This window comes from Gallinula chloropus (assembly GCF_964237585.1).
Source record: "Gallinula chloropus genome assembly, chromosome: 1".
Taxonomy (NCBI): Eukaryota; Metazoa; Chordata; class Aves; order Gruiformes; family Rallidae; genus Gallinula; species Gallinula chloropus.
Window position 1 is genome coordinate 13,056,080 of NC_140085.1, and position 26,788 is coordinate 13,082,867.

The 26,788-nt window shown below is 38.0% G+C and overlaps 1 protein-coding gene across 2 annotated transcripts in view; it reads left to right on the plus strand.

The window, feature by feature from the left end:
- MAGI2 (membrane associated guanylate kinase, WW and PDZ domain containing 2) overlaps nt 1–26,788 on the plus strand; it is a gene marked incomplete at both ends in the record, with an annotated part of 744,090 nt that overhangs the window by 505,177 nt on the left and 212,125 nt on the right. For both annotated transcript variants that reach the window (XM_084265916.1, XM_084265917.1), the window contains one exon: nt 11,887–11,966. In XM_084265916.1, the coding sequence (XP_084122042.1) occupies nt 11,887–11,966 (80 nt within the window). The remainder of the gene's footprint in view (nt 1–11,886; nt 11,967–26,788) is intronic.

Here is a 26,788-nt window from a genome sequence, read left to right on the forward strand (position 1 = left end):
TTTCCTCTCCAAGTGCTGTCATTAATACACATTATCAGAATTAGAACACAGCAAATGAGTGAATTCATATATCGTGTTCCACAAGAAAAGAGAAAGGAAAACCCAACATCTTTATCAGCAGAACACTGCTGCAGTGGTAGCAGTAGTATTTATGTTTGCTTTAAGGAACTGCCTCATAATGTTTGGAGTGTTAGCCATTATTTTGATTATTAGTAGGTAAAAATAACATTCAGTTATGACATTTCTGCTTTAAGTTCCTTATTTCATGAAAAATTTTATGACTAACACATGAAGTGTAAACAAATTATAAGAATAAATTTTGTGCACGTGATTTTTCATGAACACTGGCATGACCAACTATACCTTCTGGCACATACAACACTGAAAAGAGCAATAGCTATTAAAATATAAGTGTCTTTGCTGAAAAGGGCAAAAATATGCTTATTCTAGAAAAAGAGTAATTATAGTAACTTTGCCCAAGCAAGCAGAGAAGAACTAGGATGACCTCAGGGCTGGCTCAAACCCTTGTTTCCTACTTACCTCCATCCCAAATTCAATTTTTCTGCACATATTGAATGCTTTGACAGAGACAAGACTCAATTATGTGGCACTTTTATTTTACCTGTAACAAAAACCAGAGATACGTTTGGGGAGTGAGGGATGGGATGATAGGTAGTTCACTAACACACCGAACTGTGACAGTGGTAAAGAGTGCAGCAGGCAGTTTAACAAAAATTAAACGTATATTTTGTAACAAATACAGTGAATGCAAATAACCCTGTTGCTCTACAGAGCAGCCATTCCACTCCACAAATTCCTTTGATGTTACAGTTTACTTCCTTTCCTGGAAAAGCTCTGGTTTACACTGCGGTCCTGACAATGCTCATCATTCACTTCCACTAAATGAATGTTATGTAAAGCAGAGAAATCAATCAGAGGTACAGACTGGATAGAAAGGCTGTTGTAAGGGCTCCTTGCCTTTGGGATTATATTCTTGAATAATTTACTTGCAAAAAAAAAAAAAAAAAAGTCCAATTACACATGTGTAAAAATAACAGATTATTTACTAGAAACCTAGCAAAGGAACAACTCTTTGATCATTGGAGTTTTCACATTGCACAGTCTTCACAGGGTTAAGTAGGAATGTAATGCTGTGGGGATGCTGTTAAATTGCCTCTTTGTTTACAAGTCACTTTGGTTAATGGCATGAAGAGACTCCATTTGCTTTCGCAAAAAACGGAAAGATAAAAAGACAACAAAAACCTATTTGTCTAACAACATCTCCCCGAACAGTAGTAAAGATTGTACTAGATTATTAAATAATAGATGAAAAACAAACATTTTTAAAGTGTACTTCACAATGGTTGGGAAAAAGTCATACTAGGCAGCATCTTTTATTGCTTATTTGAGGCTCATGTGAATTGTGCCTTTAAACCCTAAGGACTTCAAGCAGTAAGTGATCTCAAGTTCCAGGTTGTCACAGGTATACCCAAAGGCCTTAGATTTCATGACAGCATTTTCATTCATTCCCCTCAAACTAACCTGTAAAATTTGTATCTGAGCTCATTTATAAAAACTGCCTTCAGACGTAACGTGGCAGATTTACAGTAAGAGAGGGAGTGACTTCATAAGAAGAAAGATATCTGTCTGTAGACAGCACTATTTATTTGTTAATCATTAATGGCCCAGTTAGCATTTTGTAAAGCATGCTGGAAGGGATTTCCTCTGCCTCAAGGACTACAAAGAAAAAACAATAATCGTATACTTAATTCACTGGATGAATCAGAAGATGGTTGTATTTTAGTGCATGGCTTGGGCTGTTTCTTCCTTCATTTCTTTCCTTTTTTTGATATAGGTCCATGCCCTTATATTTACCTATACTAGCATGCACAGGTGGAACTGGAAGACCATCCCTTCTTGCTACGTAATACTTTCTTAATACATAATACACTGTTTTTCGGGAAGAGCTACTTAAGTTCATTCCTCTGGCTGTTTCCAGCCTCCCTTACATATGAATCCAAATTTTCAAATACAGGCCCACACCACACAAACAGGAGTCCATCTCCTACATTTGCTTTCACTGAGAGCATATGCCAACAAGAACATGGCAATAATTAAATTACTGTATATAAATTAGAGTACCACCCAAAAAAAAAAATCCAGTTCTGCTCCTTCTTTCTTACTTTAAATAGAGCTGATGAGTGTGACCTTTTTCAGCATGTTTTAATAAATTGTAGCCATTACTGATTTTTAGTTTTTCCCTCTCCCAGGGCTAAGGAAAGGCCAAAGTTCTCCATAGCCATCAGACCTCACCTTGCCAGCTACTCTCAAACCACATAATTGACATGAGCATTGTGTTGTCCTCACAAAGTCAGCAGACATTGGCTATATTAGATCGCAGGCAATAAACCTTTGCTGTGCTGGTCCAATGCAGTGTTGAAGGGAATACAAAGGAACCAAGATTCTTGGTGCATCTGCTGACATGTGCAGTCAGCATTAAATGCAACCCTCACACAGCTCTACAAGTCCATCACATACACCATTACATTATAGACTGCACTACAGAGCTGGTTACACATTATGATACTTATTTATAAAAGGCAGAATTGATTTTTTCTTTTCTGTCCAGCCCTCTATCCATCTATACACAGCAGAGCTCTCAGGAATGGGTGCAGGCAGAGTAAGACATTAAACCAGAAAAAGCTGCCGTTCGTTAAGCTGAGCTATAACTAAGGCTTGATGAATCATCTCAAGGCTATTACATAGCCCATAACAAAAGCTATTTACCTCTATAATATTCAAAAGCACATATGGCTTCCTTTGCTTATACTACATTAATAATTGTTTTGTTAGTGGAGGAAAGTCTAGAATAAACTCAAACCTCTGTAATACATCTTTCAAGGATCATCTTCTTTGACTTGTGGTGGTGATTTTTAGGAGAATTTGCCACATGAGGTATAACAAAGCATTTTCCAGTGCATCTCACAAACATTCAGTCTCTTCCTACTTCAACACCTACTTCTCCAAGCATCACAGTCAGCATTGCTTTTTGAACCTGTTGCAGTATCTTTTCTAGTTGTTAAAGCTGCTTTTTTTATGAGAGCACCATAAAAGACTACAAAACAGCTATAAAGCAGGCCTCTGCCAAGGACTCTCCTCTTCACAGTAAAAAACAGCCATTAAGTTTTTGAATACAGCTGGTGCTATTTCAGGTAGTACCTGGAAGGAAGTACAGCTACAAATTGGAAAAGTAATATCATGACCTAGTTTGTTTCCAAGAATATTGCTAGTGACTTCAGTGGGATCAGTATTACTTCTTCACAGTTTTTAAGGTAAAAAAAGCCTTTTGACTGCAGGAATAAGATGTTTATCCTATCTTCTTGCTTACCTGAAGAAACATGATCGATTTAGCTGTTCCCGGCTGGTCCATCAGGTCACGATCGGAAAGCAGGATATATTAGTTAAGCCTGGCTAGAGCATTACATTTGATAATTTTATCTTTTGTACTAGAAGAGACTAAAAGTACTGAGGTGGAAGTGCACCCTTCTACCTACCTGCTCAAGATTACTTCCACATCCTGCAGTAATTACCCAATTACCCTCATAAGCTAGTTTTGCACTTCTGTGAATATGTTACACCATCAGTGTATCAGTGCATGATATTGAAATTCACCATGTTTTGGTTGTATGGTTATCTCTGCTATTTTAATTAAGTAGCAATTAAGACAAATTAAGATTTTTTTTTTTTTTTGCATGCTGTTTTAATATCCAGTTCTGATGGGATTATTCTCCTTTGGGAAACAGCGTGACTTTATTGTGTGGATAATTCTGAACCATCAGGACTCTTGTGAATATGATCTTAGATGTCCATAATTCTTTTTCCTTGTTCATATTTTGTACCGAATTTGTCAGGTTTGGTTATCATAGCAATGATCATATCATTAAGACTCTTTGGACTTCATCATGACATACAGTAAGACAGGCAACCGAAAAGGTCCCTCTTGGTTTCTTTCTCCTTAGACCACTTCCTTACCTCATGACAAATTAATTAGGATTGAGAGGTGGAAGAATGGGAAAGAATTCAGGGAATGCTGAACTTTTTCTCTCTTGTCTTTTAACGTTATAAAGACAGTCTCAGTCTGTACTAGTGGTGTATCACCTCTTGCTCTAACTTGCTATTTTTATCTATGCTGACGTCCAGGTAAAACTGCCAGCTCAACTCCTGTTGTCTTCCCTCAGTTTCTTATTTCTCATCTTTCCTCCAAAGGTCCCTGCCGCTCTGCTCTGCAGAATCCCTATTCCAACAACTTTCCTTCTCATGTTTTTAGTGATATTTTTCTCCTTTGTATTTATTGAACTAGAAGATTCAGGTAATCTGGTTTGCTATGTAGCATTAGGTATCTAGTATAAGCCAGTTGCCAAGACTCCTTCTGTGGTCAATGGAGAGAGATAATTACCTCCAGAGGCTGATTCATCCTGTCCAAAGATAAAGTCAGAATTAACTTTCCTAAATGTGGGTGCTTCTACAAGTAAAGATGCCCTTGGATATCCAAGGGTACATTAGCAGTAGTATGTAACTTGTATCAGGAATATACTTTTGCAGTAAATCAAAAAGTGTGCTGTCTCCACACGCTGTGATTTGGTTCAGATTTCAGAGTACATGAACTGGATTTATTTCAGATGAAACTGAAAAGAAAGTTGGTATCTAAGAGCGCAATTAGTTGCCTCCAATGCCTGAACCCCTGAACTCATTTCATGAAATCAGATTGAGTTAAAATCAGCCTGAATTCTTTCTGGTCTTAACCATGTCCATATTTAAATTAGCAGTATCAATAGACTTGGTGCTGATGACCCCGCATCCACAGCTACAAGCTCTTTCCAGGTGCCATAGGCTGCATGCCCGTGTATGGCTTGTAGTGCATTAGATGAGCTCTTGCTGTGTGTCATCTGCTTTAAATTCAAGTGAAAGAAGCTTACAAGATGGAAGAATGCTCAGCATGTAAACAAAGATAACTCAGAGATTCACTTGAAAAGTGATCTCCTGATCTGAGTGAAAGCAGTACTGTACTACTACTAGTAGCCCAATAGATCTCCATAAGCACGGCAGATATGACACAGAACCTGTCAAAACCAGTGCTATTTTTGACTAGCAGCTAGATGCCATTTGGGAGATGCCATAGCACCTAGAATATCACTAAGAGCATATGGTTAGGTCCCACTGGAAGTGGGGTAAGATACATTATTCTGTATAGATGCATATATCGCTTCAATAGAAAAGAATCCTATTACAGTTAGCTGTGTAATTTCTAGATGGTTGAAGTCACATGAGACAAAGCTCAGAAATTAGCTGCCTGAGTCAAAGAGAGTGATTTAAACAGCAGAATTACCATAGGAGACTTTAGGCATTTATATATTCCCAAAAAAACTCTTAAATAAACACCCTGTGCTCCTGAAAATGCCTAGAGGCATCACCACTGTATTTGTGCTGAGTACATAAGTGCTTATCTACTGCCCAAGGCCACCTAGGTTTCACAAGATAGACACCCCCAAACCAGTGTCTGCTAAGGACTGCATACACCGAGCACATCTGACAGACTGACAGCACGAAATGCAACACAAACCAGCAGTCATAGCTGCTGCCATTCAAACCATAGCCAGAGGACAAGTCCCTTTTGTATCTGTCCCTACATGTGTACAAGAAGTTTGGGTAGCACCCCACAAAGAATGAATTGCAAAACCGCCATTTTAATACTCTCTTTTTCTGTCACCCTACATACAAATTACTTGAAGATCATTATTGTGCTATCTAAAAAGCTCTGCAGATCTACAAATCTTAGGCATACAAAAAGGAGGAAGTCAGGTGACCTACAGTGCACTTTGGTTTTGTCTCATATACTCCCCTTTGCTCAAGCTGTTTTATTGAAGACCATCTTGAATGTAATGTATTCACAATAAAAACCCAAATAAACCCATATGTGCTGTCCCCAAATGCACTGAAGCAGCACACTGGTAAATACCCATTTTGAAATGTTTTTCACAATAAGGTGCAAACTACATACCTTGCAAGAGTCACAATTTACAATAGGTTTGCAGGGTTTTCAAAAGACATTAAGGCTATTACTGTCAGTAACTACTTTCTGTATTCCCATCAAAAGCATTTCAAGAGGTTGTCTGAGGGCTTTGTTAGTACAAGAAACTTTATTTCTCGAAGTGCTTTTTGGTGGATTGACCCTGACGGGAGGCCAGGTGCCCACCAAAACTGCTCCATCACTGCCCTCCTCAGCTGGACAGGGAGGAGAAGATATAACAAAAGACTCATGGGTCAAGATAAGGACAGGGAGAGATCACTCACCAATTAACATCACAGGCAAAACAGACTCAACTTCAAACATCTAATTTATTGCCTAGTAAAACAGAATAGAGCAATGAGAAATCGAACCAAATTTTAAAGCAACTCCCCCCATGCCTCCTTTCTACTCCAGCTCAACTTCACTCCCAATTTCCCTCTTTCCTCCCCCAAGTGGTACAGGAGGACAGGGAATGGGGGTTGTGGTCAGTTCAACACACATTGTCCCTTCCATGAGGTGCAGACATTCAGGACCAGACTGTTCCACCCTGGGTCCCCCTTGAAGTCACAAGTCATGCCAGCAAACCTGCTCCAGTATGGGCTTCCTGTATGGTCACAGGCTCCTTCAGGTGTCTTCATCTGCTCTGCCATGGGGTCCTCCATGGGCTGCAGGTGGAATCTCTGCACTGGTGCCTGGAGCAGCTCCTCTTCCCCATTCTTCACCAATTGTGGTGCGTCCAAAGTTTCTCACATCTTCTCACTCCTCCTTGGCTGCAAAAAGCTCTCCCTAAGGTGTTTGGGTTTTTATAATTCTTAACTCTGTTATCCCAGAATCACTACCACTGTTGTTTATTGGCTCAGCCTTGGTCAGCAACAGATCTTTCTGGGAACCTAGGTCTGTTGGACCTAGGGTCAGCTTCTCACAGACTCACCCCTGTAGCTCCCCTGCTAACAAAACCTCACCATGCAAACCCAAAACAGCTTTAAACTGACAGACTGCTAACACAAATCCATTATATTAAAATCATAAATAAAATAATATACTAACAAATAATTACAATGAAAGGATAATGCATTGTTAAATAAGGAAAGCCACATTCATAATGGTTTTTAATTCCTGAAGACATGGAGGGGTATCCAGTGAGATTTCTGGAGATGCTCCAAATTTGGTATCTAGCTCAAGTGGTGATAAGGGGGAACTGGGACATAAACAGTCTCTGAGAAGTTTTAAACTCAGCACTACAAAGAAAATCTAGAGAAGAGGTTGAGTCAGGTTTCTAGGAAGTATTTTGAGCTTTCTTTCCCTCTGATTAAACCATCTGAAGAATATTTTTCCACATATGTTTAAAATTGTCTGTAAATGATACCAGAGGACTCTGATTATGATAAACTATTTCAGTTTGGTGCAAATACTTGGCAAAGAGGGAGGATTTAAGTTAGCTCAGCAATAATTATTTAATTGACTTTTAGCTACAATATTAAGCTCCACTGCTTTACTGAGTACCTTTTTTAAAATTATTTTTCAAATTTGCAATGCACTTCAAGCTTATAAGCTGTTTCTATTTTTAATAGCAGGTAACAGATTCGGATGAATTTTAAAATGTTGTTCTATTTCCCATGCTCACCCACTTGAAGCAAAACCAAAGGGATCTTTCACTGACTGCTTTCATGGTTTCCAAAATTAGTATTTGGCTCTTGATTTTAAGAAAGGTCCTAAGATATGCATGGGGGGGGCGGGGGGGTTGCCAGCTCTTATCTCTTAGCTCAATCATCCTAGCTAGTAATCAAGATCAGTGAACTTATGTACAGATGTACTTTCTAAACCTGTCCTTTAATGAAGAGGTATGGTTATTGCTGAGTAATGAAGCAGTGGCCATTGGAAAATGCTGGTGAAGCCACAGCTGTATTTCTCACAGGATGATTTTGTTACATCACTTCACCCCCATTCAGTCTGTGACAACTGCTCTGACAGTCTGTTTGTGTATTTATTCCACAACTGCCACTGCTCTTTGTCTGCAGTTCATTCATAACTTACCTGTAAATCCCCAACCCCTTTTCCTTCTGGTCTGTCTATAAGTCTTTCCAAATGGACACACATGATTAGACCTAGTGTTGAGCAGTAAGGTTATGCACTGTACATTTTGCAAGGGTTTTAGTGCTTAAAAAGCATTAACATGCACAGCTCATGCAGCAGATATCTGTTAGTCTTACTTTTGCCATTGGTGTTAATTTGGCCATTTTACTGTTCCTTCTGTTTTCTTTCCCATAGCTAGAACTTTCCTATCAAGGCTTCTTTTAAATGATGTTAAAAGCTCTTTAGGTGATAAATGTTGTTTCTCTTTAGCTTTTAAGGGTTCTAGTCCATTGCAGAGCTGACGAGAGAATATGCAGAGCCCTGGGACACAGGAGGAGGTATCTTTCCTGAGATGTCCCTACAACCTGCCCTGGGACATTCAGGGAGTAGCAACACCATGCTTTTGTTCTTCTCAACCTGTCCTAGCTGTGCAGGAGAAGTCACCTCTCTTCAGCTTCTATGGTTGGCTAATCCAAACTAGTCCTTGCTGGAAGATGGGTAACAGGAAGTAACAGTACTGCATAGTGCCACCAGCTATGGCAAGAGCAACAACACTCCAATACCCACAACTTGAAAGCTGACACAGAGGATGAAAAAGTACCCTTTCAAACATATCTCCTGTAGGACAGAAATAGACATGTAAAAATCCAGTATTCTGTAATCCAGGGCTACTCATTTCCCTCTTTTACTGAGAGCAATGCAACAGTAGTCATGTCTGTCTGTTGTACGAGTGCTTGTGTGTTGTCTACTTGGTTGATAAGATGGTCAAAGCAATCAGCACTCTGTAGCACTGAAGAGGACATCAATGGTACTGCAGAGGTGTTAGAAGACAGGTGGGGTTGATTCTACCTTCTTTCAAATAGGGTCTGTCTTCAGAGCAGGAAAGATTTTTTACCCACTGAAGCACCTCTCTAGAAGCATTTAAAGTCCTATTGCGAGACATCACATGTGTGTTTAGTACAGATAATAAAGAGGAGAGGAGGGCATGGAGATGGGTAAGGCAGAGAGGGATGATTTTCAAAAGGCACTTTGCTCTATCAATTATTGTTTGTCAATAAAAGTTCTTGCATCCAAGTTTTGCTTTTATTAAGTGGCTAAATGGGATTGAGAAAGTAACTAGAAGAGGAGATTGAGTGCTGTAAGAGCTGTTCTAGCTGACATACCATCTTCATGTCCTGAAATTTTGCTGCAGACTGAAGGGTCGCTCTTCTGTTGGAAAAGCTGTTGACTTTTTAATTTGTTTATGTTTTTGTTTAGAATGGCCACATTGCACAAAACTGGAGGACATCTGGGTTTATGGAAGCCACACTTGTGCTGAATGGAAGCTTAACAGTTTGCTTCTTGTTGTTATCAGTTTCAAGAAAAGCTTTGGAGGCTGTAACTGAACCAATTCACATTTTTAAACAGTAATACTTAATTGGAATTATTTTCAGTTTGGCACTTGTCTTTACAGATGCTTAAAACCTCATTTCTCAGGTGTATTCTAGAAACTTCAAAGGGGTGTTTTCAGAGCTGGTGGATTGGTCTTGTTCTGATGTTGTGTGGTATTGTGAAGAAAAGACTGACCAGCTAACTTGCAACAGCTTTTGCTTCTGGTATCGGTTGTGCCACTGGTTTGTTCACTTGACTCTGTGACTCCATTTTCCCACCTCTAAAACAGAGGCAATGATTTTTGTTTCCTTTGGGATCCGCTTTTTGTCACAGCAAATATTACTAACAGTAGTCATGTACGTATATTACCCTGTTAAAGCCAATGGAAATTGTCTGTGAATCTGACACAGCCCCAGCAACCAGTGGGGGTCCCTAAAACCACTCAGAATTAGTAGATGGGAGAGAGTGGCTGTTGTGCAGACATGCCCACACTCCAGAGATGCAACTTCCATGGGTATGTCCAAGGTCACTCTGAGCTCCAGTACTGCTAACAGGGTACCCATGGTAGTGTGGGGCTCAGCGCCTGCTGCGGGCTGCACCCAAGCAGCTCAGGAGATGCTGGGGTGATGAGCCCACGCTGAGCTCCACACTGCTGCAGTGACGTTGTTGCCAGTATCTCCCCTAGTTAATTTAAAGCTAGCTCAAGGATGTCTGCACAAGCTGCGCTTCGGCTGTGACTGCGGTATAAAAATACACCCTACAGGACACCACAGGCAGACGGAGCTTGAGAGAAAGCATCTTAGTTACATTTGCAATCAAGCATGGGCTGCTGGCATCATTTAAAATTTACCTTACCTTTGGCTTATCATTCTTCATACTCTGCAAATATAGCCTTGCTCTCCAAGCAGGGGAAGGTTTTGTTTATCCTCTTTCACCTGTCGGGAATGGTGCTCTAGACTAGGGCATGCTTAAAATAGGAATTTAAATGCCTCGATTTTCATTTTATTCACCACTTTATAAGTACATAACTCTCATATACCTTTTTTTCCCCATGCAAAAGGTGGAGGAAACTATAACATCATGACAGTAATACTGAGAAGTAGGTAGTTATTGCTCTGTTTTTAGAGAGAGAGAGAGAGAGAAATCAAGGCAGAGGCAAAGTGATCTTCCACAGACTAAACAGGGAGTTAAGGTGGGAGAAAGAACAGTCTCTAGACCTTTGTTTTCCCCTGGGGAAACCAGCAGTGTTTGGACCACATGGACTGTATTGGTTAATCAGTGACTCTCCAACTACCAATTGCACACTAATCCATTTTTTGCCAGGTCTGCTGCTTTTGTACACCTTGTACTAATGTTTATAAGAGAAGCCTTAAGCACACTTTAAAATGACACAGCAGATTAATAATAAACTAAGTAATTCAGTACTATACAAATTGTATGGAACAAGCATCCTCCTAGGATGTATCAGATAAATAAAACATGGGTTAGAAGTGACTCTGAATGATGGTATTGTGGGAAAGGCATCTCAAAAAATAAAGGAGTAATGATCACATCCTTTGCTGTTTTATAGTCTTCCTTTCTTTACATGCTCAAAATATTTGGCTCCAAATTCTAATGCTTATGGGGAGGGTATACATTGAAAATATCTGGGTTTAAGTCTCGTTAGCTCTGCTAAGTATCAGTTCATTTGGCAAAATATTCTCCCAGAAAACAGTTTGTGCCAGTTACACGCTATTTGATGGCTGATTCCTCAAAGATCTATTCTGAGTATAGAAAGGAGGCACATGATTCATTCAGCTTGTGCATATCTATTTTATCTCGATAGAAGGATTATATATATAGAGAGAGATAAAGGTTTGTTAAACAAAGTATCATTAATCACTCTGTCCGGAAATGTAGACTTTGCAGGAGCTTGCTGTAATTTGCATCACTTTTGCTATGCCTTGCTAGTGCTGCTGGTGAGAAATAACAAACCTGTATTTATGAAAAGGACAGGTTTAAGATGAAAATAATTCTATCCAAAAACTGTGAGAATGGTACAGAATCCTGTCGCCTGCACTCGTTCAACGGGAGAACACTGTATTTGTAATAAATTCCTTTTGCTCTGGATGAGTTCTGCATTTTCAATGAGGTTAACTTGGCAACATTCTAGTTGATTTTAATAAAAATAGCTGCTTTGAGGACAGGGAGCTGAGGTTGCCAAATTTACAGCTGCCTTGCACAATTACTCTTACACCTCCTTCAGGGCTACTTAGAACCAGTAAGCAAATTAAGTGTATCGATTGCAATTTTGTTGGACTAACCCTTTTTTCTTAAGGAATAAACTTGATTCCTTTCAGTATGTGTCTGCTCAGAGTGATCTCTTTTCTTTTCAGCCATAACACAAAGACAACATCATGGCTGGATCCACGACTTGCGAAAAAGGCTAAACCTCCAGAAGAGTGCAAAGAAAATGGTAGGTTATTAAGTTTTCGTTGCTGCTCAGAGGGGATTTGCCTTTGTGTGTGTGTCTCTCTCTCAGTTCTTACAGAAATCAGGCATTTGGGGGAATGATGAAAGGTGTTTAATTGCTGCTTTGGTTAGAAGCCATAAGTGATACCAGTTCTCAGCGTGCCATGTGTTTCTGCTTTTTATTCCCCTTTCTGATGCTATCCAAAGCTGAGGATCACAAGTGTGTTTTCTGCCTGTTGTGTGTGTGACTCCGGGACTGACCCTCTCCCTCATCTCCTACAGAGAACTTTGGTCTGCAGAACAGAATCCCTTTTCAGATTCTGAGCTTTTAATCTACAGGCGATTCAATGCATAAGGGAAACTAGCAGCACCGTGGGAATATGAATATTGTTTGATTTGTATTTAAAGGTACAGTGCTATGCTATTTAGTAGCCAATTTAAACAAAATAGTGTCTGATAAAACAGGATGTGGGAGGGAGAAAAGAGATCAGTGTCTGTCAGAGTTCAATACTGGATTTGGGGGGTACTGCATTGTTAATGGTGTAAAATTTAAAGCCTAAATACTGTTGAGGATGCTTAAAGGAGCTGTAACTGTTGTGCAGGAGAGATGACTGTATCGACAGATTCTGAGATATGAAATAATGCAGATTGTATCGAGCTACCTTACATGCATTCAGTATAAATTCTATTTTTTCTCTAGCAAAGTTTCAGCAATCAAAATCATCTAATAAAGCCAAAGTAAAAATGTATTGTCATAGATCTTTTTCTGTGGAGGGGTTTTTTCGTTGTCTTATAGTTCAGTGTCAGTTCAATTAGCCATTTAAGGAGTAAAGATTTCTAAAGACTGCTACTTATTTTATTGCTGTGAGAGACAGAGGATTAAATGCATGCATGCTATCTGTATTAATTCAAAGGATTTTTAAATGGTTTTAATATATTAATAGATTTTGATGTACTGCATCTGATTTATTTTAAATTTTCCAAAATACGTTACTTTGGTTAATTTAAATGCTATTAACAGAAAGAAAACTCAGAGCCGTTTTGGGCTGATAAAGAGGTCACTGAGGAGTTGCTGGCTGTATGAAATGCAGGGTCAGTGGTTTGGTAACGAACATTTCTGGACTGTTTTTTTTTTAAATGACTTCATTTTGAAAGATTGCTGTATTCCAAAAATCCCTTCCTTATTTCAGCAGTAATTCTGACGTTCTCTTCTGACATCAGAAATTACATGTCTGAATGATTTTGTGATGCTTATTCTAGCACTGACAACACTAGCTCCTGGAATAAATCCTACAGTGAATGTAACAGAAGTGTTACTGAAACAAAAAAGGGCAAAGGAGTTTGCAGTATAAATCTGTCACATTACTTACATGAAGCTGTATCTTTTGCCTGCTCCTTAAGGAATACTAGTGGAAAAAGCAGAAGAAAAATCCACCAGTATCTATAGAGTAGCATATCACAGACTTACTTGGAGTAAATGTTTGTTGCTTTTTTATTTTTTTTTCTTTTTCTATTAACTGTTGTATACCAACATCACAGCAAACACCAAAGTACTAAAAAATGCCTAAGTGTCTGAAACAATTTAAAAGGAAGATCAGTGCATTAAAGAAACAGCATTATTTTGCAGTTATTTGACTACTGGATTACTGAATTACTATAGTATGCTGGGTCATGTTGTTCTTTTAAGAGTTTGCTCATTAATGCAAAGTACTTGAAGTGAGGCATAAAAGACTTTAGGGAGAGATCTATTCTTACAGAGACTGGTCTTGCAGCATCCTCTTTTTTCATAAGGTTCTTAGTTTGTTCAAAAATGTGACTGTTGGTGGGGTTTTTTAATCCAATACCTGCAGAAGAGAAGACTCTTAAAAATTACTAATATGCCTTAAAACACTGTACCTTGAGGTCCAGCACCAGGGACTTTATTAAAATGCATGGGGATTTGGAATGTTGTTTAGATTTAATATCAGATCAAGGATTAATTTCACACATTTTAGCTATGCTTTGGAAGACGATTTTTATGCCAAATATTTTTGCTGTTACACTTTATGATTTATTCTGGCACATTTTACTCAGAGATGCAAAATTTTAGAACGACATCAGTGTTTAGATAGGAAATGATACTTACCTTGCTTCTTTATCGCTATCTGCATAACTTGTGTTTTTCATTGACATTCATTTTGTCACATCTGAAACTAGTATTGATTCTCTGAGATACATTATGATATCCTTATCACCTATCTGATTCTGCTATCAGGTTTTCTTTCTGAACAACCCAACTTTTATGTTCTTGCAGTGCAAATCCTGCCAAATCCTCTTTCTTCATTCTGCCACCAGCATGCTGTTTCCACACCAGTCGAGGTCCAAGCAGTGTACAGTATTTGAGTCCTGATGTCCTGGGCTAGTGATATCGAGGGCCCCCTCAGCTCCAGGCATGTCCTCTCTTCCACTTTCAGCTCTTCAATATTCCTTCGCCAAATATGATTTCTTCATTTTCTGTGGCTTCTGTATCTGCAAATCCCAGTGCTTACTCATTTCTCTTTGCAAAATCTGAACCAACCTTCCAGCACATCCCTCCTCTTGGAAAAATTTTCACATGCCTTTGCCAAGAGACTGACAAGCTCTACCAGATCAAGATTTCTTTACCTCTGTGCTGTGGACTCTTTCTGTTTTCCTGTAATGACACCCACTCTCTAAACCTCTTTGTAGGTCAGGAGGTTTTAAGGACTGATCTTTGTTTCTGTCTCTGTCATGGAACCTCTGTGAGAGCTTCAGCAAATTACTTCAACTTTTGCTCTGTCAGATCTACTTAGATGGCAGATCTTTGAAGCAAGAAATGCCTCTTACTCTGTATTTGTATGGTGCCCATCTGAGTTTCATAATAGGAAAAGGCAGAAATAGCTAACAATTCTTCAGTAAGAACTAGAATATTTTACACATTTCTGATATCCTCCAGAAAATCTTGACTTTATTAAAAGAAAAAAATTTGTATGTTCTCTCCTGAAAATATTATTTAAATAATTGGGTTTTCTGAATTTGAATGTTTCTTTTAAATTATTCATTTGGGCTTTTTTCCCCTCAACCTTTATCTGTAGATAAAGTTATAGGTCTGCCCCCTTGGTTTCTGTGAGCTAGATTTCCTGCTTGCTACTTTTTCTGTAAAGTCATATTACATAGCAGACTCACAGGATTTGTGTGATTGCAGGTATATTATGTGAATGGACTACTAACAGAGTATGTTCTTTGGGACACAACATGGAAAAGGATGTTAAATCCCGTAAGGCAGTAAAAAACGTAGTTTAATATTGAAAGGGAGTTCAACCTTAATGACATGAAATATCTCAGATTTTAAAGAGTTCATTTTTGTTTAAGAAATGTAGTAATTAATTTTTTCAAATTTTAGGAAGCCTTCCATTCTGGAGAAAAGTGGACATTTACTTCTTTATCCAGTTTGGGGATTAAACAGCTGTTGATATTTCCTGGGATCAGATATGTCAAACTTCACTTATTTCATTACTACTTATTTCACTTATTTCATTACTAATCCATCCCAATCAGCAGTCTCCATTGCTCTTAACTCTCCCTTTCTTTTTATGTCAACCTCCTTTCTCCTATGTCTTAGTTTTCAAATACAAGCAGGCTTAAGTCGATAAATATAGCTCTGATTTCACCTAGCATTCATCTGTCATCTGTCTTTCCATCTCCTCTACACCCACCAACTTGACTGCAAAATATAGATGTTTATTTAGAGTGAGATGAATTGCCTTTAAACCTCATTGACTGCGAATGTCAGCTCTATTTTGACAATTAGAGGGCACAGATACCTGGTTCACATGTAAACACCTTTATGTAGGCAGACTACTATATTTTGGTGTCTTAGACTTGAACTGAACCCTACCTTCCTGTCACCTTTTGTTGGGTTATCCTTTTCCCTCTTCCTGTAGTCACAGGTGATGCCTTTTGATGAGCTCACTACCAAACACAGCTTCAGCGCTCTTCTTTGTGCCAATGGCACAGACATATATATTTGTCCTCGTCATCTTCTTCTCCAAGTGGAGCCACTTGTTTCATGCTATATATAATGTCTCCTGTTGGACTTCCTGCCTCCATATATCCTTGCCCTGCCACCTCATGGCATATCAGGCTTCAATCTTTTCCTTTTCACCCAGACAGTAGAGTTTCTTCTCAGGCACATGCAGTGTGAACACACAGTCACAAATTCAGGATTCAGCTCCCGTTCCTTCTTGGAGAACGCTGTCATCATCTTGATCAATCATCTCTAAACTTTTCAGAATTTGTCCAAAAAAATTGTTTTGCTAGAACTAAATTTTTTTAATATTTATATTTATATATTTAATATGATATTTGTCAGAAAACAAACATACAAACAAAACAGAAGGCAAATATTACATTCAGAATCATATGGGCAATTACTGATTAGGCTATCTGTAATGTCTAGTGCATAAATATCCCAGAAAACTGATAATCTTTCATATGAATAAATAGGCCCATTTTTCCTGAAACTTTATGGAGTGCATTTTTAGTGGAACACATCTCTTGTGACACACAGGAGTACCTTTGTTCATTGCATTTTCAGTTTGGAAACTTCACTAAGTGATGCTGAGATATAAGAAAAACAGTTTTTTCAAACCATTTAACACAAAATGTGGTTTTTTTTAAAGCACATTTTGAGTGCTTTAATTCTGAAAAAATGCTTTTCTTTTTTTTCCAAAATCCCACTATTTAACATACAGTCCTTCATGTTCAGACTATACTGCTGCCTCACTGTTTTTACACATCCCTATAGAATCACAGAATCACAGAGAATCACAGAATGCCAGGGGCTGGAAGGGACCTCTGGAGATCATCTGGTCCAACCCCCCTGCCAGAGCAGGATCACCTAGATTAGGTCAAACAGAAACATGTCCAGGTGGGTTTTGAATGTCACCAGAGAAGGAGACTCCACAACCTCTCTGAGCAGTCTGTTCCAGTGCTCTGCTACCCTAGAAATGACCAAAGCCCAGCAATTAGTCTGCAGTCTTGACTGTTTTGATTGTTTCCAGCACATGTTCCTCCTCCCTACACCATCTAACTGGCAGAAATTACACTCAGACTTCTAGCAACAGAGGAAAGTTTATATGGACACCTGTATTGTTATATTTCTACACATATAAACAGGAATCCAAATCAAATATTATCTCAAATTTCACCAGACCTTATTGAAATTAATAACTTTTCATAATATCTTAGTTTGCTTGGTTGTTGGCATGAAAGAAATAAAATCTAGAATTGTCATTCTCATCTTGGTTACATTTCATACATTTTGAAATACTTGTTAAGTGTTCAAACCACATAATGAACCGTTGCATGTATCCATTTTCACTTCAGCTGCCAGCAAATAAAATGTATACAAAGAGATTGTGTAGATTTATAAGGTATTATGGTTATGATTATTATGCATAAAATTCAACCCACTCTACTGCTTTAAAAAACAAGATTTTAAATTAATTGTTCTATTTTATATTTTCTATCTGATATTTTCCTTCTTCCTTTAAGAAGCTTATTTATAAGGAATAAAAATAAATAATGATAAATAATGAAAAGGAAGAATAATTTGCATTGTAATTCATCTCCAAAACTCCTGTTTCAGGATGAGCATCTTAAAAGTCTATGTTTGATACAGGGTTTTTTATAAATAAATAATTTTTCTTTTAACTTGTAAAGATTTTGCGACAGAATACACGAAATGAGTAAAAAATGGTCTCAAAACTGGAGCACTTGGTTTCTCGTCTTCATACTGATTACCTATTGATATCTTTTTCACCCAAAAAATAGATGTGACTCAGACTGCTTTGACACAAGCAGTTTTTTCAGTACTTTTAGCAACTCTTTTTTTTCTTATTTATACAAAATTTTTGAGCATTTCTGTCACGATCAAACTGCAGAATGTCTGTCTGCATACACCTCCATCCTTTTAGTAAGTGCAAGCTGCTCTAGAGTTAAACATATGCATAACTCTCTCCAACATTGCAACTTACAGTGAATCACAAACATAATAAGAAATAATTTGTCATTGTTTACCTCATTCTTCACTATGCTGTAGTAAGATGTATCAACCCTTCATATTTTTGTTTCGTAGATGCATTTGGACATGGGCATGGGCATAGGCATGGTGGATTGATGGGTAAAAGCATTACTTCTTAATTCCTTCATGCATATTTTCACTTGAAACCAAGTTGTGTACCATTGATGTGTGGCAATGCCCACGAGTGGCAACTTGTAGCAGACCTCTTACCTACAAAGAGGTTTTCATTTGACTGAAGTGGTAGTAGCCTTGAACTTGAAACCAAATATTTCAGCACTGTAGGGTACAAAGGGGTGTGGGACTTTTTGGCTGATTAGGGTGAATTCATATCAAAGATTTACATATGAAGCTTAGATGGAGCAGTACTGTAGCTGTACATGGATAGAAAGGAGTGTGTGGTGAGGAAAAAGTTCTCTACACTGTCAAGTGGACAAAGCGGTAGCAGGACATCTTGCAACTCCAGATCAAGCCCCTGTTTCTGTCAGATGAATGGATCCAAATGTGAACTGGGAGAGAACACTTGCTTTTGGGGTTTGTCTGGTGCTATGTGACCCTGAGCTCCACGTCTCTCTATATAGTATTCTGCTCACTGCTTCCTACAATTTTTTCTTTCACTGGTAAAAGGCTTTTTTCCTTTTTTTTTTTCTTTTTAAGTTGTCTTTGCAAACCAGATCACCTTGTTCAGGCCAGACAAGTACCTGCTGGGCTCAGAGTATAACATTATCTGATGCAGGGACAACGTATGTCTCAAATAAATTTAGTTGAAAACTAACAATAGATTCTTACAGAGGGAAATGGTAACAGACAGACAGTATGAACCCATATAGTTCATTTCCTCAGGAAATCAAAGTGGAAAGAGACATCTTCTTCAAAAAAGTAGGCTTTTTTCTCGATCAGAACAAGAACTCCTAAAATTATACAAGTCATGATTGATACCTAATGCTAAGTGCTAGTTACATTGTGGGTTAAATGGTACCGTTTGTTCCACTATGGTCAAGGGTTTGCCAGCATTACTGTTTTAAACCTTGTTCCCAAGGTATTATATTTGCTATTGGATATTGCCGATATGTTGCAGAGACTCTCTTTTTCAGTCTGTGTACAGGCCAGCTTTATTTTCTTGCAGTGTTGTTGGTTATTAAGTAGGTCACCACATACAAATAATTTTTTTATACAGAATGAGACATGGCTACATACAAAGAGACCTTTGCTTATTTTATTAGTAGTTCACACGTGCTTTTTTTCAGGCAAGCTGTCTTGGAGAATTTTAGCTTAATGTTAATTTATAACATATGACTATGCCACAGATAAATAAAGGCCTCAGAATGGTCTGTCTGTAATACAGGTTTCAGTCTATGGCAGCCATGCAATTCATAAAAATTTAGTTAGTCCATGTTTTATTATTTCTATTGGCCCCAGTTAATAAAACACAGCTGCCAACCACATTGCAAAAACTTTCTGTCTATTTACCTGTCCATCTCACATGAAATTTCAGAAATATTTAGAGAGGGTTTAACACTTCTTCACGGAAACCATTTGGTGGCTGAAGTCTAAATCCTAGTTAATAGTTTCCATGAAGGATACAGAACTGTGATGTCTGAATACAGACAAGTTAAATGATTTCAAATCGGTGAGGGAGCTTTGTGCACAATTGTGATGCATAGGAGATGCCCAAGGAGATGCTCTCTCTGTGAAGGGAAAATCAAAGAATTTCCCATTGTAGCTGATATGGGCACCGACCAGGTGCTTGCTGCAACATCTGATACGTGGTGACCCGATGTCTGAAAGTAAATCCAGATCCTCATATTGGGAATTTATTTGTGGGTAAGGAATTGAGTACAAAATGACAAGCCAGGGAGGCTGCACAGTAGAGAGGGAGGTAGACAAAGACAGAAAAGGGGGAAGGTTAATCACAAGTTTGTTTCTCAAATCTTGTTCCTCTGCAGAGTTAACAAAAACTTCAAGGCTTGACTGTGGTCTTCTCAGCATCTTCTCTTGAGGGTCTTATATGTGTTTCTCAATTTATTTTTTTATTTATTTATTTTAAAGCACAACAACTTTCTCAATTGCAGCCTGGAAAAGATACTGTCTTGCAAGAGAAAATCATTTGACTAAGCTCTTCTTCTGGGTGGGGTGCAGAACATAATGTCAGAATAATCAATACAGGCAGAAAATACGGGAGCAATGTAGAGCATGGCATTGTCCCTAGACATTTTAAAGCATCTCCTCTGGGATGGTTTTAGTTGCTGTGCCAAGGACTGATGTTTTGGGTTTTTTCCCAAGGGCAACTAAGCAATGCTCACAGAGTTCAGCTGAGAGTGCCAGGCACACATGAGTAATTTTGCCGCAAACTTTTGATACTGCTCTGCAAATGCTTTTCAATTCAGACATCAAAACCCTTCCTGTTCCAGGCCTGAGTCACTTCTGAGTAGGGACTGCCCATCATGCACTCCTGCCTGGTGGCTTTGTGATACGAACAAATGACTAGGAATTAGGAAATGGATTGACAGACTACCAAATTCATTTCCAGTTTTGACTTAAATCCAGGTGTTTCCAGATGATAAGAGCACTGCACCTATAAACCACAGAGTTTTTACTTAGAACTCTTTTGCAGATTATTAACCCAATTTTTAAGTAGGATTTAATGCCATCAGTTTTGTAACGGAGCTGGCATTACTTGTAATATTGATCACAATTCTTTTTTTTCTCTCATTTAAGTACATATTGAACAAGGTTTTTTCCACTTGCGTTTTCAATTTTTGGTTAATTAAACAATAGCAAAATCTCTTGAACTGGCATGACCTTTGCAAGGGCATTTTGTGCTGTCAACACCTGCTGGGCATTAATTGAAAAAAAAAAAAAACCACAGTCACAATAATGATAATAAAAATAAGAAAGGCGGGCACCTCATTAGTGTTTCTTCCTAGGAGGTCAGATGACACTCTTCTGGATAACCTGGTTGCAGTAACACAGGTTACAAGAGTAATTTCTCTTCATTTTTGGGTAAGACATGGGACAAAATATCTGCCACATGTCCATAGCTTGACTGTCTATGCCTTGGGGCCAGCTCTGGGCAACCTGCTGGCATCTTCCCCAGGGGAACTCTTGAGCACAGGGAGTGCTTCATTGGAGCACACCTAAGGGTGTGACAGATAAATCCTTTAAGCTGTAATGGACTATTAAGTATTACTTTGCTTTCAGAACCATTACAGTTCTTCACGGTCTCAGACATACAAATCACTGTAGAGTACTAACCTTAATCTTAAGTAGAGTTAGTAATTGCAAGGACAAGAATGAATAGAAGTATAGAAAAAACTTCTGTTTTCCTTGATTGTCAGACAGCACTTGGCTGTCTTGCACTTGCTGCTCTCACTGCTCACCCAGATTGTGTGTTTAAATGGGGAGATGCCCAGGACCTGGAGACATCCTGCGGCTGCCTGCTGACACAGCACACGGGCTGCAAGGATCCCTGACTGTACAGGTATTGTCAGCCCGATAATAACTCTTCCAGTGACCTGAGGATTTTAAAGATTCTTTAATGCTGGCTGAGGAAGCTACTAACTTGTCCCATAATCCTTGATGAAGAAAATCTCAGGCTTTCATTCTAATTAGTTCACGATGTTACAAAAACAAATCACTTCTAGTTTCATTGTTTTATGAAAGGGGGTCATGTAAACACAGCCTTTCATGTGGCTGTGAAACTGATTTGCTGTAAAATGCTCTGAGATTCCTAGCTGAAAAAAATCATAGAGAAATGAAACACGATGTTTGGTATATGGCCCTAGGTCTTTATTATAACATGTATAATAAATGACCGTTTTAAGGAATGCAGCGTGTTGATCAGTAATCTGAGATATAATGAATAATAAGTTTTTAAAATGGCAAAAAGGTTGCCCGTTATTTTCTAAAAGTTTTTTCAAATTATAATTGAATTTTGGAATAAAATAAACATATTCACCAGGGATGGTCACTAAAACTGAGCCAGAAAATTGGAACTAACATGAGAATACAGTTTAAACTACACTATGACTGAAAGACTTTTCAAGGCAACATGACCACCACAAAATGGCTATGGTAGCTTAAGTTTCTCCTGGCGTTGCAGGAGCTCCTCACGTCCCGGTTCTGATAGCGTTTTTCATTTTGCTGCCAAGTTAACTGGCTAAGCTTAAGTAGTTTTCAGCTGGAATGTGTAATGAAATTTAGAAAGGGAGGGAGAGAGATTTTTTTAAACTCATCAGGAGAAACAGGGCCAGAGTTTTAACAATTCGCATCTTTAACAAGCTATAAATTAGATTCCACTCACCACTGAAGCAAGTAGCAAAATTCTCACTGACTGCACAAGGTTGATTTTTGCCTCTAAAATACAAGCATTGTGTGGTATGAGAATAGAGGTGGTATGAAAGATTCCTGCAAGGACCACTGAAAGGTATGCTCCCAAGTAGGAAAGAAAATGTTTTTGCACAGAAGTCGTACTCAAGGCCTTGATGCCAATAAAGAACAAAAGGTTGAAATTCCTTCCGAAATATTATTTAATCATAAGTAGAAATCAGACTATGAGATTTTTAATACTATTCTCTCTATAGCTTTACTCCTTTGGTCTTTGACTTCTAAATGACAATGAAGCATGATAGATTTGACAAAGAGGGGCTTATGGGATAATATTCATTACAGTATGACCAGCTATCTTCATTTTATTATTTCTCCTCCCCCTGGCTTTTTTATGAAAGTTCTTGTTTTTTAGAGACATCATTAATGGAAAAAGAATGGCAGTCTTCTCCTTTTTAAAAATTAATCTTCATTATCGACTCATTTTAAATTTCATCCAGAAGGTCAGCAATTTCATCCTATTTAGAAGTTAAAAACAATTTGGTGTTCTTTGATGGAAAGTTTGCCTTGTTGTGCAGACTTGGGTTATTTTCTGGCAGTCACTTCTGAGCACATTGCTACCAGAAACATATTGACTTGCTAAAATCTCTACTAACGCTGTTTTTCTTGAAGGTAGTTTGCAATTTTTTTCAACATTCTTTGGTTGTTCTTTGCTATAATGTACTATATTTATAGACAACTGAAGATGAATCCAAACTTTTCTGTACCTTTGGCAGTTGAGCTTACCAAATACAGTTACCTCAGGGTTTCCTTTTAGATTTGACTGAATTCCTTATACTTACAACCTCCTGGCTTCCATTTTCTTTTTATTTTCCTAATATGCTTTAAAAAGATCTCAGTAATTTTCCTTTTTTGAGACCTGGGCTTTGATTCTAGCCTAAACTCCTCAGAGTGTTGGGGTCCCTGTTAAATAGAGCTGGAAAATCCTGTCTGAGCACAGATGCCCGGTATTTAAGATTTGACAGATACTCAGCACTTTAAAAAGCCACTGTCTTTCATGACTAATACCCTCACAGACCCAGTGGCAGATAAGCTCTACTTGTGGGAAGAGAAAAAAATAAAAATTGTGGTAACATTTCAAGCTTTTTGAGAGGTCTGTCTGCCCAAGTGGGAGGATCACATCAGTATTTAGTATGGGGATGGTGACTGCTGCAGAACAGTTGGGAAGGAAAGAACTGCATTTACAGAATTCATAGTGGAAAGTTTTGAAACAGAATAAGTGGCTATAAAAGGTGAAAGCATAAAAAGCAGAGATTTGGAGAATGTGTTGCAGGCTAGATAAAAAGAGATTTGGATTTGTGAGGCCTTAAAACATTAGAATTATTTCATTACAGAATGACAGATGGGGAAAATCTCTCTGGATTTGAGAAAACCTTGCACCTGGTAAAGATTGGAACAAGGGACCAGTGAGGGAAAGGGGTAGGATTCTGGAATCCAGATGGAAAATGTTAGAATTTGTTTCTTTTAAATATCAAATCTTTGTATGCAATGAAATTCCACAAAATACAGTGTAATGTTTCATCAAAATAATAATTTCTGTTTACATATTTGGGTGAAATGTTGTATCTTCATGTCTATGTAACTGTAAAATGAAAAGGCCAGGGAAATGCAGAGAAATTCTGGATAAATGTAGTCACTTGCTATAAACAAAACCAAACAAGCCCTACTATAGATTTACTATCTACGTATTTGCATATTTCTATAGCCATGCAGGCCAGACTCTGGTAACGCTGGAGACTGGGAAGCTGCCCAGGGAGCTTTTCTGTACGGAGGAGAAACACCCAGTTTTTCCATTGGATCCCCTTCCTTCTGGCGCATCGAGGAGGGGGAAAAGGCCACCTCTTATGGTCAAAACTATTAGCGGTAGTGCAAACTAGCGATTTTTCCTGAAAAATATTTTAGTCTAGATACCACCTCACTGTTGATAACCTACACCTTTCCTGTACTGGCACTGCAGTGATAACATTGTTTACTCTGCTTGACTCCGGAGGTAACTCAGAAGCTACAGCTATTTTTCTCTGCATAGTTAAATGTGCTGAATACTGGACTTTGTTTCCATGTGCTTTTGCTAAAATGGAGTTTGTAATATGTGAGAATTGGTTTAGTTTTACAAATTTTGATGTCATCTTTCAGCTCTGACACCACCATGAAAGAGTTTCTTAGTCTAAAAGTTTTGTTATTTTGGGGGAAGGGAGAAAATGGGCAAAGGCGAGTTGGATTAATTTTTCCTCTTTCAGTCCTAGCTGGATTTCTCTTAACTATTTTCTATAGTCCGTGATTTTTTTTCTTTTTACAATAAAAAATTATGCTTATAGAATTTATAATTATAGTTTACCTTCTCTATACTAGAGGACTTTTGTGTGGGAGCAAGGTTTTCCCTTACAGAAGAACACAGTGCTGCATTTTTTTACTCCTTTAAGCAAACATCAATGATCCCAGTTTTCTTATTACAGAAATGTTCTATCCATATCTGACAGTTCTGGTTTTTTCTGTCCAAAAATTGTATATCACTTTCATAATTAAACACTTTTTGATATACTACAGCAACCCATGATAGATCCATCATGGTCATGTGCACCTACCAAATCTGAAAGTGTCTGCTACTGCTCTCAAAAGAGAGCTTTTATACTATGCCTTTTGCTTGACCATCAATTTATCTTCACCTTCTAGCATTTTTTTAGATATTTTCACCGTTACAAAGAGAGTGAATGAAGTCAGCTTTAGATATTTTTGGACTGATGTATTTTGTGTACTGAGACATTTATCTTGTAAGGGTTTCTGTCTGGAATTGATCCACTAGTTTGACTAGAATAATTCACTTTCTTTCTGTTTCATCTGTGGAAGTGGGAAAGGTCAGTCATCATTGTTTGGGGGGGGCATCATTTGGGTTGAGGGGAGCAGGGGATTTTGCTTTTTCATTAGGTTCAATGGGAGGGTCATTAAGCTATTGCAGTTTATAGCCTTCATTAATATTCATTAAAACTGCCCTTTTTTCCTGATGGTCTACTTTCTTTAGAAGGATATTTCCATGTACTTTTCTACATCTAAGTTCTCTGTGCTCACTTTCTGATATTTCTGTCTGGGCATTCTGTTCCCATCAATATTTGACTTATTTTGCCTCTTCACAACTCAAAAGTATGCTTGAATTTGCAAGTTATGCATTAATATACAAGACTGCAGATGATTGCTCTGATAAGTACTCAAAAATGGTGTGGAAAGACGTTAAATTGAATGACTTCCTGACTATCAAAGGCATGGCATATAACACTTGTTCACAACATAGCAGACTTTCAAAATTGTTTGAAGTTTCTGTGTTTTATCCCTTTCATGTCTTTATTTTTCAAATTCTTCAAGGATTTTATCACCTTTACTTTCTTCTCTCCATTGTCCTGTCGTAATGCTTCTCTATGACATCTGGTCTGATATGGCATCTACCAAGCATTTTAGATTATCCATTAAATGTGAGTGTTAAATTCTGAAAAAGCTAAATTGTGATTTTGGACTTTTGTTGGTCTAGTGAAATGATCCTGGTAAGTAGAACAATATTGTCTACTTGCTACACTGATTGCTGGAATCTGCACATCATTTTTTTTTATTTAGAAAATCCCTGATTGTAGCTAGAATATATCTATTAACATGTAAAATTCTATAAATAAACTAAACAGTTAATCCTGGGTAGAAGAATCCAGCCCTAGTTATCTATTTCAGTAAATAGTATTGCAGTAAATTTTCTTTATGCCCAGCTTGAATTCTCTGGTTTTCTGCTGACTGAAATGAAATCTAAAACATGGTTAAAAAGGGTAGAATTCAGTCTAGCAAGGAGTACAAACAACATTTTCCCTCTAATCTTAATCCTGCAAGAAATTAAGTTGTCATTTTAAGGAATATTTGCATTAGTAAAGAACTGAAGATTATTATTATTTTATCTGCATTATCACTAGGTAGGCAAAAGCAGAATTAGAATTAATTGTGATGGATAAAAGAAGGTAATAAACATGCTTTAATCTCTTACTTAAGCATCAGTAAGATAATAAGTGACAGCAGTACAAGAGAAGACAGCTGGCAAATTCTGTTGTTGCTAATTATTTGTAGGTTAATGTTGAAAGAACTCTACAGATTTACTATTTCTTTAAAGAAGTACAAATAAGGTCTCGATTAGTGGAAGGGGACAAGGGGCTGCTTCAAAACCCAATGAATGGTTTCTGTTGAAATCCACTGAAGAGCACTGGATTACATGGAAAGATATGTTATCTGTAAGAAGGAGGTTTTGCCTTTTTCTTGGTGTAGGCTCCCATTATTGATTTGCTTTAAGGGTTCCTTGTTTAGATGAGGAGTGCGCATTTAGAGTTTTTGTTTATGCG